The sequence below is a fragment of the Hemicordylus capensis genome, chromosome 2 (assembly GCF_027244095.1).
Source record: "Hemicordylus capensis ecotype Gifberg chromosome 2, rHemCap1.1.pri, whole genome shotgun sequence".
NCBI classification, from domain to species: domain Eukaryota; kingdom Metazoa; phylum Chordata; class Lepidosauria; order Squamata; family Cordylidae; genus Hemicordylus; species Hemicordylus capensis.
Window position 1 is genome coordinate 75,419,613 of NC_069658.1, and position 16,069 is coordinate 75,435,681.

At 41.2% G+C, this 16,069-nt stretch overlaps 1 protein-coding gene across 3 annotated transcripts in view; it reads right to left on the reverse strand.

Annotated features, from left to right (window-relative positions):
- Positions 1-16,069, reverse strand: part of MCC (MCC regulator of WNT signaling pathway) — a 340,580-nt gene that overhangs the window by 204,765 nt on the left and 119,746 nt on the right. Inside the window, exons 1-2 of one of the 3 annotated variants that reach the window (XM_053295138.1) lie at positions 10,644-10,756; positions 10,085-10,318 (exon numbers count right to left, since the gene is read on the reverse strand). The exons of 1 other annotated variant lie outside the window; for it this stretch is intronic. In XM_053295138.1, the coding sequence (XP_053151113.1) occupies positions 10,085-10,282 (198 nt within the window). In that variant the 5' untranslated portion in view covers positions 10,283-10,318; positions 10,644-10,756. Of the gene's footprint in view, positions 1-10,084; positions 10,319-10,612; positions 10,757-16,069 lie in introns of those variants that run through there. One more of the 3 variants, XM_053295137.1, reaches the window with a different exon arrangement.

Genomic DNA, 16,069 nt, shown 5'->3' on the forward strand with positions numbered 1-16,069 from the left:
CATAATCAATCTTCTTACTGCAGTGTTTACTGAAATCATGTGTGGGGATTTTTAAACATATCCAGTTCTATTATCAGTCGCAGCCACTGAATAATATCACTGCTCCTTGCCTTAAGAACATCTTCACACTATATTATAGAGCAGGGTTTCTTGGCCCCCAGATGATGTTGGACTCCAACTCCCAGAATCCCCAGACATTGCCTTTGTGGCTGGGGATTCTGGGAGTTGTAGTCCAACAACATCTGGGGGCCCAAGGTTAAGAAACCCTGTTATAGAGTGATGTCACGCCCCCACCTGAGGACACTGGAGAGGAGTGGAGGGCAGGGGACTTACTAGAAAGTGGGGAGGCACCTGAGGAGGAGCAGGCCGGTGATTTGAATGGGGAAGTAGTTGAGACAGGCCAGGGTGAGTGTTTGTCGGGTGATCTTTGGAGAAAAGGATCAAGATCTGAGCCAGAGATTGAACAGCCACTCTCCTTGAGGACGCAGGTGGGAAAAACGTCAACAGCAGGTGAGGGAATTACAGAGAAGTAGTCGACTGTCAAGAAGGCACAGGAGCCAGACTGAATCTATGGCAGCTGGCGGGGGTAGAGTGTTGATTAAGTGCACGTGGCTGCGGACTATAAATTTGGCAGCCTGTGCCTTGAACCAACTGCTGCTTTTGTCGTAGAGTTTGTGACTCTGGAGTGGGTGTCTGAAGTTTTACTGGAAAGCCTGGGTTATCAGAAATGTACTGGGTCTATGGTGATTTCACTCCTTGTTTCTGTATTCATGGTGAGACTGTTAAAACTTATCAAACTGATCTAAAGTGGAAACTTGAGTTACAATTCCAACTGGCTATTGTGTCATAAATCTCTGGTCAGCTTCTTCAGTAGAGTGAGCTCATGTCAAGAGACTATTCATTGCTCAACCTTTCTGGACTGGTTCAAAAATGTGTGTGTGGGCGGGGGGGGTGAAGGGTTTCTCTTTTGCAGTGCAATCCTAAAAATGTTTACTCAGAAGAAAGGATCCAATTTCAATGTCCCAAACACTGTGCAGTGTTACACCATCGTTTCTGATCATCCTGTGCTGTTGCAGGCACAAGGATGCATCGGTCTTGAGCAAGATCTCCAATACTTAGAGGTGGTGCATCGGCACATCGGTTGCACAATTTAGATTGGAAACCATGCAAGTTGGCTCCTGAAGTGCAAGTGTGCAATTAAGTATTGACACACTTGCACTTTTGCACTGTGGGCATCTAAGACCATTGGCACTTCCTTGCGATGCCCACAGCAGTACTGGGCAATCAGGAACGGTGGCATCACACTGCACAAATGGGCCATGGACATTTACTCCCAAGCAAGTGTTTATAGGACTCCATGTTTCATTCTTTCATTCCAATTGAACTATAATGCTCTCTTTGATACCAATGAAGAGTAGAATCAATTCTCCTCCATTCAAAAGGTTCTTTGAAAGAGTGGGAATAATTTACCCTGTAACTATTCAAGCTGCACAAGAAAAAGGGTAGTAAAATAATTTCAAAGGATAAATAATCTAATCAAGTGATTTTATATTCATTTCTCCATATAGTTATGTCAAAGTCAACAACTCATCATGCAAGCTGGCACTGAGCCCACAGAAGCTTATAGAAAAAATATTAATATCTAAGGGCTTTTGAAAGCCATGATGCAGCTGCTAGTATAAAATATGCATTGCTTTGTGTCTAAGTTCTTTGAAAGTTCACCAGTTTAAAAGTGTGCCCTTGGATTTTTAACTAGGGTTGGGGAATTTTTTGACACTTAGTTCCAAATATCCCTGAAGTAATTAATTTCTAGCTGTGTGGATATAGCTATAAACCGGCTTTGGGAATCTAGTATGTTTAGAATGTTATTCTCACACAACACATATTCAGGGTTATTAAATCTCCAGTCCATGGAGCATTTCCCAAATGTGCCCTGTCATTAGCTGAAAATAGTTTAACAGCAGACAGATAAGTTACATAATCTTTGCTATTTTTTCATTACAAGGTCTGCAAAACAGCATTATCTGCACTGACAATGTCTGGGCATTTGAGTAATCTTTTTATAGTGCTTCAAATTTAATGACATGCAAGCCTGAAACATTCTGTGTGCCTGATAAGCAGCTCACACAAATCCAGAAAGTAAACACTCTTTGATGTGACTATGTTTTATACACCAGAAACACCACACATATATTGTGGTGGAAATGACATACACTGGTCATACTGGAACAGAAATGCTACCCCTGAGCCAGATGATGAGAGACTTCATACATGTCATTTTGAATTATCTTCTCATTGTGTGGTGTTCAGGCCTAGAGAACATATACCAAACATATACTAAGTATCAATAACTCATCTTTTAATCCTTATTTTCTATGGACAGCATATTGTCAGGTAACAATTCATGGAGACTGTCCAAGGGCCAAGTTAATCTACACGACACACATGTATAAGTAATCTTTCAACAGATTTTTGTTTAAAATGAAAATAAGCCCCATGGGTTCTTGATTAGAGGCACTACAGGAATTTGACTAGAGGTACTATGGATGGAATGGTGTTTAACCTTTTCCCTGTGTGCTGTTTTTCTGCTCAGAATCACCATCCTCCCAGTATCTTCTGTCTACAGGGGAAAATAAAATAAAAAGGTACTCATATTTTTTTCCACAGAAGGGAGGAGGGGGAAGAAAAGGTAAGAAATGAACCAAAACAAACTCCATCCTCAACTAAAGGATTAAGGACTCCTCTGACCCACCACTCTTCTAATCAAATTTGCATCTTCCATTGCTGCTGGGGCGGGGGCGGAGTTGGGAAATGGTTAGACGCATTTTCCATTCAGCACCTATTGGGCCCTGATGCACTCAGTTCATTATAACCAAGGGAGCACGCAGGAGTCTTAGGAATCTCATTTACCCCTTTACAACGATAGCTACTTTCATCTTCACAATTCATCTAAACATCCACAGTTTGAAATAACTGAAAATAAATTACATTTTGCTAAGTTATGAATAATCAGGGTTTGATTTAATGCACAAGTTTAAAAATCACTATATTAACTTTGCTATCTAGACTTCCTGGCTACTATCCATGAGCTCCACTATAAAATCCCCTACTTATATTCATTTTTCAAATTAGATAATCCTGTAGATGCTCCTTCGCCTTAAAGGAGGTAGGCAATCTTGAAAATATCAATTTGAAAAGGGATAAACAGTACTAATATTACAACATGTCATTTAAAAAGAATGTAATGTTATTTTGAGCTCAACTATACAAAGAGCAGATGAACACAAACTGTTTTTCATTCTCTAAGAGCACCAAACCAAGCAAAAATCAGTTCAAAAGTCTGTGTGTGTTTGCTATGCATGTATTTGATCCACAGGATTAGGAATGTATGAAACCCACATACAGAATATGTACCTCATTTCTGTTTTATCCCCTGTCTAAGCAGCAAATGTCCATGGGAAATCCTCTCCCTATTTAAATCAATGTTCAGATGTACATTCAAATATACTTTGGAAGAGTGGGAATAATTCACCCTGTAATGATTCTGCTTGGGGTGCCATTCTTCATTACCATCACTGCTCACTTCAATTAAAAGACCCAAATGTTTTAACACATGCATGCTTTACTCATAGTAACACTGTAACACAGACAGCTGTATACTGTATCATTGCACAACTGCTCTTATTCAAGTATGTTTTACTAGAAATACTGGAAATGATTGGGCATGAAAGTGTTAAAATATTGCAACAATGCAGATTTATAATACAAGACTGGCGTTAAAATATCAAAATGCCACCATCATGTGAGAATACCTTTTTTTGTAAGCTAATTCATCACAACAATGGTAGACTTTGGAAATCAAGTTACAAACAACAGTATTCAGGATTGCTGATTAAATATTTGAACCTCACAGATGAATCAACTACACCATTAAACTTTGCAATCCTGCCTGATGGACAATGAGTCACTTCTTGGAGAGAGAAAGCTTTTAAAAATTCTTTTTATTGCTGGTCTTGTGCCAAACTACTGAGGACATATGAATGGCCCAGATTACTCAACTGTAGCCAGATTATTAATGGATACTAATACCTAGCATTTATGGCTGTGAAATAAAAATGCTAGTGAACATATAAGAGTACAAATGAAAATGGCCAATATTTCCATCATACCAGCCAAAATAAAACGTTTCTAAACCAACTTTAAAAGTAGCTAGTTCAATTTAATAAACTGATCAAAAGAAAATTATGCCCTTTATCCAGGTTTCTTTTTCCAGATGCTATTATATTTTAAAAGGTCATTAGAGTCCCCCCTCCAAAATCCAAGAATCTGCAGTTTTAACATTCAATAATCAAACATGTCGATCCAAAACAGATTTAAATACACTAATATCACCCCTTACATATGCTTTGAACAAGGCACTGTTCCTCTTAACAGCAGTTTACAAAAACAACAAAAGAACACAAACCACCCTTCCCATTACAGATAAGGTATTGAGACAGAGACATAAGCTACTTAGGAACTTGGTCAAGATTCCTACTGTTGCCACAACTGAGGCCTAGTACACTAAAGTCACAACAGCACTGCTTCTTTCTGTGCCACCAGTAACAAGAGCCCAGGATGATACAGAAGCTTCTCTCTGTACAAAAACTAAGCCAGTTTCCTGAAGGAGGTGCTAGAGAGTGGTCTTTTCCCATTTGATGGCATTTGGAAAAGGGCTTCTCACATCAGCAGTGCAAGAAGAGGGGCTGCAGTGGTCCACACTACTAAGGCAACGTAAGTATCAAGCAGCATCTGAAATCATATCTCCCTGTTCGAAGTCCAACACGGAGCACTTTGGCTCTGTGTTACGGAAATGTTGCCTTCAGGACTTGTAAATTGGCACGGGAGGCTCATTCCTGAAGTCTAGGACTCATATGTTTAATAAACATATCAGCTGCTGACAATATAACAACAGGTAAGTGGGCAATACTGTACTGACTAACGGTTCCTATCCAAATTACGCATGGATAACTATAAGATCATAGATGCATTATACCTGGAGCACTAGATTTTCATATGCCAATATTTCAACAATTTCCCTCCTCTAAAAGGGGGAAAGACATACACTGCAATACTGCAAGACAGAGTAAGAATGGATACCAATGTGATAAGTTGGCTGTTATGTAGTCTAATTAAAACTTGTTGCAAAGTTCTGACACAGTGAGGCTGATCTTACAGCCTAACTGGGTTAGGGATGCCCAGCCCGGGTTATGTCATGATAAGCTTCACCTGCTAGTTCCTTGGGCACAAACCGATGTTAATGATACAAGAGCAGGCCAGTAAGTTGTTTTCTGATCAGATGGCAACTTAGGTGAACCAGCTATAACAACTGAATGACACCCAGACTAATCTGCACATGCCAAAACACATTGTGCAAACAACAGGGGAGAGTCTATTTTAACCCACCTCCCTCTGCAGCCCACTGTGCCTCCCCCAAAATCTATGACCCTAAGGGTTGCTGGACCTTCAGCAACATAATTTCAGGAGGCACCGTTGGCTGCAGAAGGAAGGGAAGACTGGTGAAAATCATCCATCTTCCACTGCACACGCAAAAAGTTTATTGGCATGTGGTCCGGATGTCAGCCACTGAACATGGAACATGTGGATCCAAATTGATACTCAGATAAACTTGTACAAGTTCTCATTTTCCAGCCTAAATCTAGACAGTGTTGTTCTGAGACTAAAGAGCACAGAATGGAAAATTCAAAAATGTGTAGTGATGGGAGGAAATCAAAGATGGAGACCTGAACCAAAGTATGTGGCCTAGGCCTCACTCCCTTACTGTCTGGTATCTGTTAAGATGCTGCAGGTGCAGTTTCTGAACAATGTACAATGGCCTTACTGTAGTACAAGGCCAAGCATGTGCAGCAGCTCTGGAAAAATGTCTCTTGTTAGTTAACCATGATTGGTCAATACTGGCTGGAAGATGGACAATGTATTGGTGCATCTTTCCTGCTCTCTATTAGCATATATGATAAGGCTTGAGTATATAATCTATAACCATAATTTTGTGGGGTCTCTTCTCCCTCATTTTGATGTTTGGAGAGGGCCCAGTATACTGTGATCAATAAAGCTTTGAATCTGATGGAACGGTGTGGCCCCTGCCTATAAAGAATTCTAGCATTAGGGGAGAATTTCTCCAACAGCAGATACCGGATTAGTTCTGATGTAACAATCAAGGGTTGGTTTAATCATTGGGTCCAATCCTAGTTTGTGCACTCCGGTTGCCTTCCCAACTTCGTGATCTGGGCACACCACAGTTTCCCATCACTGGAAATTGGGGCCAACATACTGTACTATCACTTCTGAAATTCATGCTAGAAATAATCTAAGTCAAACCTAAAGGGTTTAAACCTAAAGCCGGGACAATAATGGAAAGGAACAGAAGATATCTGCTAATCCCAGATCACAAGTCAAAGCAAAGGAGAACAAAGAGCCGTTGTGATATGCATGTGGCAGAAATTGTTTTTAAAAAGAGGTTCATAAGAAAACAACAAGAACAAGCAGTTGTGTAGGATCAGAAAGTAGCCTTTATTCCCAAGGTGTTTTTTTCTCAGTAAAACTGGATCTGCTCACTGCCTCAAAACTGATGGTCTCTATTAATATGTTTAAATGAAGGCAACAGACCTGCTTGAGCCCATTTAAAAAATGACAACTTTTGGGAATCAAGGACACTGGATTGCATATGATGTTTTCATTCTACCCACAGAAATAGCATCCATTCATGGAAGAATCCTTTCCACAAGCAGAACTCTGTCACCACTCACAGAAGTGACCAGAACAAAAATTTTGGGTACAACACACTATTTCCTACACAGATTTTTCCTGTCTCTTTTTTTAACTAAACATTTTTGGCAGCTGTTTGGAAAATATATATTTGCCATAACAGAAATAGATTGACTTACATCCAGATATTTGTTGATTGTAGTCAGCATGAACCTACCAACATTCCTAATCATGCCAACTGGGAGACAAGAATAGGAATATTCTGGCTGTGATTCACTCATTATGAGACTAAAGGAGCACATACTCCAACTTATCTCATTTGTGAATTAGGGTACTTGTGTATAAAATGAAATTACTGTACTGCAAAGAGAAACAGTAGGATTGTAAAACCCTAGGAAGAATACAACCGCAGCCAGTTCCTTTAATGACTGTGGCACTACTGTCTCCCGGTGGCCAAGTGCATGCAATCAAAAACTAAGAGAGAGCAAGTTCACTAGAGGAGAGGAGGGGGGAGAGAGTGAGAGTGATAGAGAAGATGACAAACAGCAGATGAGTTAAAAGCTAGGTGGAGGCAAGCAGATTATACAACCATGATGACACAGCATCTTACATTTTTCAATAAGCCACACAAATGACACAACAAAGAGAGAAACAGCACATCTAGACTTAACATTAGTATGCCATTTGTTGATCACTGAAGTTTACAAACAAGTGATCCAGAAGTGTATTACTGAGTTGTTTGCTACAAATTCAACTACTCAAAAATGCACAGACCATGACTTTCACATGTACTCCTGAACATATTTCCAGTATTAAAATCCTGAGAGAAAACATCATCCCTCAATATATACAAGAGTGTATGAGAAATATCTTAAGGTGAGTTCCATTAGAATAAGAGAGAGCTAATATTTGTGTAACAACATAAATGGGGAGCAGGGGGAATAACTATCATGTGTATCTCAGCCTAACCTACCTCATAGGGTTGTTGTGAGGATAAACATAACCATTAAAGCATAATCGCTTGGAGGAAAAAGCATAATATAAATGTAAAAATTAATAATAAAAATAATAAAGTCATATTCTTCCTGTCAGTGACATAACTCTTCAGCATTCAGTTGCAGAGCAGTGACCTCAAAACATAGAAGAAATTTGGCTTTGGGGGAAAATTCAGCCAAAAATCAAATTAATGGCTTGATTTAATGCTTCAGGATTGTGCTGCTGAGGGCTCTGCATTTGCTCTAAGCATCCTAACTCTAGTAAACAGGTGCAAATGGTATGTTGGGTTCCATTTCTAGACCTGGCAGAGCAGCAGTCATCATTGCTACCACCATCAGGGACTGAGGCAGCAATAAACAGACCACCTTCATGGCATTCTTAGGCACTGATGCTCCAGAAGCCATTCATCCGCATACTCACAATTCATCAGCGTACTCAATACTTATATATTGTAAGGTGTTTTCTTAAGCTTGACATGTTTTCTTAAGGTCTGTCTTTTTTGACAAATATAAGATTCTACTTTATCTGTAGTGTCACAAACCACTGTTAGCGCCACCATAGCTCACAAATTATTAGGACTAGGTTGCAGAACTATAATTCCAGGGAGGGATAATGGCATGGGAGATGGTGGCAAAAAGGACCAACAGGGTATACTGCCCATATTATACAAATTGGGCAAATAACTTCAGACACAACACAGAAATGTGTTTAGCGTTAAAGTATAAGAGACCTAACCTGGGTCCATAGATAGAGACAGAGTTTAGCACACTGCATGCATTTTTGAATTATCAAGGTCAGAGTTGAATGTTATCCCCAAAGGCTGCTATACAGATGCCAAGATGCAGCTTTTAAAAGGGTTGGTTCTTTTTAAAACAAAACACAAGGGGGCGGTGGAGGGGAACCTCCAAATAGGTGTCAAGCCTCTTATTAAAATGAACATGCCTTCAGATTCCTGTGAGAGCTAGAGAGGAAGCAAGCAACCAACATAATGTACTGCATTCCATAGAACAGCAACCTCAAGCAGGGCAAATTGTTTTGGCCAAATATGCTGGATCAAAGTCCTACAACTTGGACAAGTGCCTGGTATCTTTATGTTGGGTAGACAGGTTTGAGGAACAGGAACTTCCAGTTGTCATTCAAAGACTAAATGCTAAATAAAGAATAAAGTCTAAAATAGAATAAAGGATAAAATGAGATAAAATGCTGACCTTTAGCCGGTCTCTTCCTCACCCTCAACCCATTTCTCTACCCTATGCTCAACTTGACAGGATGCCAATTTGATTCCTTGGTGCCTTTACAATTTACAGATGTGTCTTTCCCCCCCAAGTACAAATCAGCCAGCAACCCTAACTCTGTAAAACATAATCCTCCATGTAGTTTTCTTCCCTATGTAGAACAGCCTACACTGTATTAGATATTTTAACACCACTACCACTTAGGAAGAATGAAAGCTGCAAATCCAAAACCTACAGTTTCAAACATGATGCTATGTATTAACATTTTTAAAAATCAGGTTTAATCATAATATAGACTTCAAGCTGTATTCTGTGACAGATTTAAAGAAATTCAAACTATTGATGATGCCAATTCACCATGTCCCATACCATTTCAATCAAGAGTTACAATGATATGGAGCCCAGTCCTATGAATGTTTACTCAGAAGTAAGTGTTATTGAATTTAATGGGACTTACTCTCAGTAAGCATGAATAAGATTTTAGGCTTCGTCATAAAAGGCTAGCAAGCACTCAAATTCAAAAATTTAAAAAATATATAAATCGTCAACAGCTAAAGCAAATAATGCCATTCTTTTTATACTGGGAAAAAGCAGGGAGAATGTCCAAAGTCTTATTTCTTACGCAAGGAAAATGTATACACATTTAAACTAAGTGTGCCTTAAAGTAATGAATTATGTCACATGATTTCTTGCTGAAACTGCTATCTTAATATTTGTTTTCTATTCCCCATTCTAAGTAGCGTCCATTTGCTTGATTTCAGCTGGGATCTCTCTGCTTGCTTTACCTACTGCAGAAAGGAATGCTGTGTAGAAAACACACTGCACTTGGGAGGTGGGGGGGATTCCTTGCAGCAGGATGCCAAGAGGGAAAAAGCCTCTCTACAGTTGTAACCATTTGCCTTTTACCACTTAATCCTTATGACTCAATCTCAGATAATTTCCTGGGTAGCACTACAAGTTGGAACAAGAAACACACATCCATTAATCCTTAACTGCATTGCCTCCGGAGAGGATTCCCAAAAAGAGAGAGACTATTCTGAAAACAAAATCCAGAAAGCATGAAAAACAAGGACACTAAAGCTGCTTACCTCGCTCAGTTCTGCAGAGGAGTCATTTCCATATTTCATGGCAACTCCAGAATTCATGATTAGACTTTCCAGGTCTTGACTGCTTTCTATGGATTTTGAGGTTTCCAATCTTTGCTCCAGAAGATTCAACACCTCCTTCTTCTCTGAGCTTTTCCTGTCTTGCACATTTTGCTCTAGACAGCCATTTTCACTCAACATTTAGACAGCCTAAAAATTAACAATGCACAGGGGCTCCTAAAGAGAGACAAAAAACTGGTTGTCGTTTCACAAAACAATCCATTGCTGCAAGACACTCATTAAAACACTGCAGAGTGCACGGCCAGACAGAGCGCAGACAGGCTGTAACGATCTCCTGGCTACTAAAACAGCCTGGGAGAGCTGAGCTTCAGTTTTATGCCTTCGCTCCCCCCTCAGCTAGGATCAGAAAGCATCTCCCAAAGGAGTTCAAAGCATTTGGAAATATTTTGGGAGCCTCACAGCCCCTTACAGCCAGCCACCAACCATTTCAGAGCTCCGGTTAGATCCTACCAGGAGGTGGGGGAAAGAACAGGACGCAGACCTATCCTGCTGTTCACGCTAAAGTTTCCCCTTCCAGGGAGCCTGGAGTTGTAAGTGCTTTATGATCAAACACAGCTGTCTTGCTGCTGGCTACGGGGTGCATGGAAGGGGCGGTACCAATGGGAGGAGGGATTGCAAAGAGGATGGGAGGGGGGAGGAAGCTAAGCACATGCCACAGAAAGCTCACTTTGGAACTGAAGGCATTTTTCCAGAGTTCTGTATGCTAATTGCAAATTACTATATTCCCAAGTACAAAGCAAAATCAGCAACAGAGAGTCATTCAGGTCACCTTCATGCAAGTTCCTTATTTCCAATTAAATGACCTTCCCTTTGTGATTCAGAAGGAAGCTGCTACAAAATCTAAGCTGTCAAATTAAAAATTTACTAGCATTAGTAAACATCAGTAACATCAGGGCCAATGTTACTGGATCCCCACCCCGGTACTTGAATGCTGGATCTTAGCTTGAAGCCAGGAACTCAAGTGATTGAATTAAACACACTGAGCTGAGCACCTCAAATCAGGAAGGTGGGGGTGGGGGGGAGACACATGTGGCATCACCTGCCATTCAAGACAAGACATCAGCTTCATTGCCTTCCTTGATCAGATGTTCCCCAGCACATATTACATGAGCAAGAACAGTTTATCACGAAAGGCAAAAAGGAAATGGTTGTAAAATTCAGAGCAGTCTTTAAGCCACAGATCGCGCTATCCTCACATTTTCATTGTGATTGCATTTAAACAAAAAACAAAAAATACATCAGACCAACCAAGTTTCAATTTCTAATACACAGTCACAAGTCCAGTGGCTGAAGAGACTCAATATGATAGTCACTAAAATGCAACAAAAGTTGCAGCATGTCAATGCTCATTTTCCAAGGCTGGATGAACAAGATTATAGGGTCCTGTGCTGGCAAAGTGGAGCTGCCAAGCTATACTGAGGAAACTACATTGAGCTGCAACACCACTTAAAAAAAAAAAAAGGTCAGCATCATACAATTTTACACACCCAGTAGCAAGAGGCATCGTGATGCTGTATAAGAAGTCATAAACATGGGTGCGTCCCTCCTTTCCCGGTAGTCTAATGACAGGGTGAATGTCAGCACTGAGGAATACAGCATGTGGCTTTATCCCGAGCAAAGGAGTTACACGCTTTAATTTCCTGCACACTATCAAAAGTCTCCTATGAAAGTAGAGACACTGAATAGAAAATTAAGTCAAGAATTTGATAAAATAAAAAAGGCATCATTTTTGCTCCTACAGAAATCTAAAAGGCATTCTACTCATTCTAAAGGGCTTTACCCCAATATAGGGCGCTTGCACACAATCAGAAGGGGTTGGTTTGGTGCTTGGAAGAGTCCTTACCCCATTCTGGACAAATGAGCAGAGCCTCCATTGGGCTCTGCAAGACAAGCACTGCCACAGTGAAGGCCTCCAAGAATCAGGAGAACCCTCCCACAATGCACCACGTGGCCAGGAAAAAGGAAAATCCATGACATCAGCAGTCACACTCTGATTGGCCACAAGGGGGAAGGAGGAGAGGCCGCTAGCCCCCTTCAAGCCATTTCAAGCAAGAGATCATAGATTAGGCTGTGCAGAGCAGCACATTCACAGAGCACAACTCCTCCACAGTTGCAGCACTCTTATTAAAAACATGACGGCCAGCTAGTGGGACTCGAAAATGGAGCAGAAAGTGGACACACAATCCACAAAGCCACCTACCAAGGTCCCTGGTATGGCACTAACCTAGGTTAAGATCCAGGGTTAGAAGCAGGGTTACCAGGTTTTGGATAGCCTGGGCATGGGATTTTTGCCCTGGTTCACATGTACATGCAAACCTGGGTTAGTGGCAGATAATTTAGGTTTCTGTGATTGTGTGTAGAGGCTTATAGAGATACCTGTACCACCATCACAAACTTGGTTATTTGTAATTGAGTTTCTTTGATTTTCATAGAAATACTTTAGGAACTTTTGTGTTATGGGTCACTGGCCGTAATAAAGGTCATTCATTAGGAACTTTTGTATAAGTGGTGGCTGATTGAAAATGCTGCCTATATCCAGTTATTAGTGAGCAGGGTCTGTCATATACAGAACCATTTGTTTCACACAAAAAAGCTAACAATGTTATTTTAAGCATTTAACAAATAAACAAAAGTAGGATTCTGTATAGAGTACCAGCTACATATGACCATGAAGAGCAAGCCAAAACACATGGCTGATCACACGGGGACTTTAAAGTGGCTACAGCATGTTCAATCAGTCCTCCATTTCACATAAGAAGAGAGCATACATTCTACAAATCTGATGACATTTAGAATGAAGATCAAATCAACATCCTAGTAATCTTTGTTATATGGAGCTCGCACATCCATTATCTTTATTCTCTCCTCGGTTTACGGACACTGTTTATTTCATAGTCTCTACCAGTGTTCCTTCTAACAGGGAATTCTAGATGTTGTTTACTATAACTCCCATAATTCCCATCCAAAAGCCATCACAGCTGGGGATGCTGGAAGTTGTAGTCAACAACATCTGGAATTCCCCATTATAGGGAATGCTGGTTTCTACCACAGTTACTCTCTACTAAAATTCCTGCTTCATTTTTCGTAAGCCATTATATTTATATTTATTTATCATATTTTTATACTGCCTGATATGTGCATCTCTAGGCAGTGTAAAAATTTAAAATACAATATAAAACAGAATAAAAACAGTTAACATTTCACAAAATACAATAAAAAGAATCTCGTAAAATAAAAACAAATTAAACTGTTTAAAATTAATTTCAGTTAAAAGCCTGAGAAAACAAGTGTGTCTTGAGGGTCTTCCTAAAAGCAAACAGAGAAGGAGACGCTCTTATTTCAACAGGGAGCATATTCCAAAGCCCCGGGGCAGCCACAGAGAAGGCCTGGTCCCAAGTCACCACCAAACAAGCCGGCAGCAACTTAGGAATGTGCAAAAATCACTCCGGCATGTCCAGTAGGGACACGCCAAATCACTTTGGCATGGCGCACCAAATCATTTTGGCAGGGTAGAGGAGTGGTGCCTTTAAGCATGAGAAGGCCTGGTTAGCCAGTCCTTATCTGCTCCTCCGCCGGTCCTTATCTGCTCCTTCACTGCCCCATCACATTTCCTGGTGAGGTGGCGCCACACCCAGCAGTCTGTGCATGGCAGCAGGATGCACAAGGCCACTGCACATGCATGACAGTCATATGTGTGATGAACAACACCATGCTGATCATGCTTATGGCTGTAGTGCCAAGTGGGATGCACATGGACACAGTCACACTTAGACTGCTGAGTGGCATAGTGCTGTGCCAAGAAATGTGATGGGTTGGCAGAGGAGCAGGTAAGGACTGGCTTCACTCATACTTAAAAGGTACCGCTCTCTGCCCCACTGAAACGATTCGTGCACATCCCTTGCGGCAACCGTAACCAGACCTCTCCAGAAGATCGTAATAGGTGACAAGAGTTCATGACAAAGAAGGCACTCTCTTAAACACACTGGGCCTAACAGAAGCAGCAGCGGCAGCTTCCTCGGTAGCCCCAAACAGCAGCAGTAGTTGACTGGGCCCCATCCTTGCTACCAATAGGCACCAGCATAGCCACTCGTTCCTCTCAGGCTGCTGATAGGCTCAGGTCCGTCCCTCACTCTTCCTTTTCTCTCTCCTTCCCTCCCTTCTTTTTCTCCCGTTCTCTCTCCTCCACTCACTCTCTCTCTCTCTCCCCCTCCCTCCCTCCCTCAGTTAATAGATCTTGTTCATCTTGTTTCCTCATCTAATTCACACAATGGCAGCCTCCTTCTCCTGAAGGGGCTGTTTTCTCCCTCATGACCCCTCTCATACACACACACACACACACACACACACACACACACACACACACACACACACACACACACATATATACACACACATAGATAACCAGCACTTTGTATTTTGCCCAGAAACATATAAGCAGCTAGTGCAGTTCTTTTAAAACCGGTGTTATATGGTCCATTTGGGTTGTCCCAGAGACTAGTCTGGCTGCCACATTCTGTACCAATTGTAGTTTCAGGACTACATGGCAGCCCCATGTACAGGACTGACACCACTTATGTTAAGGCCACTCATGCAATGCACTGCTCTGGAATGTCTACCAAATATTGCCCCAAAGACTGTGTGACATTTTTAATGCATCTCTACCAAACTGGGACAGTTGGTGCCACTCATCCTAGTTACCCCACACAAAATTTCTGATGGAATGGACAGATGATCTGGATATTAGGACCTATAGAATATTCAGGGCATATAATGAACACATTTTCACTTTTACTATACAGGCATTACAACGCCTCTGTAATAATAGGCCCAAAGCTGTAATAACATTACAGCTTTGGGCCTATTACAATACACCTGCTACTAATTAGACAAAAGCCAGTTGGGTGAGGGGTGGGAAGGTTAGCAAGCAAAGAATATAAACAACTAGAGAGATATTTAGTTGTCATAGTTGTGATGAGTGTTTCTGAAGGGTTGAAGGCAACAAGAATTTTTTTTTTTTAAACTACACATATATTTCTTTGTGAAGGAAACATTACAGATATATTTTTTCTAGGAAGCTATAGGTAAACTATGTGGGGTAGGGACCTGAGAGATGGTTTAGATCTGCCTGTTCTGGATGGGGTTACACTCCCCCTGAAAAATCAGGTATGTAGCTGGGGGAGTGCTCCTGAACATAAGAACAGCCCTGCTGGATCAGGCCCAAGGTCCATCTAGTCCAGCATCCCGTTTCACACAGTGGCCCACGAGATGCCGCTGGAAGCCTACAGGCAGGAGTTGAGGGCATGCCCTCTCCCCTGCTGTTACTCCCCTGCAATTGCTACTCAGAGGCATCCTGCCCACAGCCCTCCTACTAGTAGCTGTTGATAGACCTCTCCTCCATGAAGTTATCCAAACCCTTCTTAAAGACATCCAGGTTGTTGGCTGTCATCACATCTTGTGGCAGAGAATTCCACAAGTGGATTATGCATTGTGTGATAAAGTAGTTCCGTTTGTTGGTCCTAGATTTCCTGGCAATCAGTTTCATGGGATGACCCCTGGTTCTAGTGGTTCTAGAGAGAGAAGAATTTCTATCCACTTTCTCCACAACATGCATGATTTTATAGAGCTCTATCATGTCTCCCCGCAGTCGTCTTTTTCCTAAACTAAAAAGCCCCAGGTGTTATAGCCTTGCCTCAAAAGAAAGGTGCTCTAGGCCCCTGATCATCTTGGTTGCCCTCTTCTGCACCTTTTCCAGTTCTACAATGTCCTTTTTTAGATGTGGTGACCAGAATTGTATGCAGTACTCCAGGTGTGGCCGCACCATAGTTTTGTATAAGGGCATTATAATATTAGCCGTTTTATTTTCAATCCCCATCCTAATGATTCCTAGCATGGAATTGGCCTTTTTCA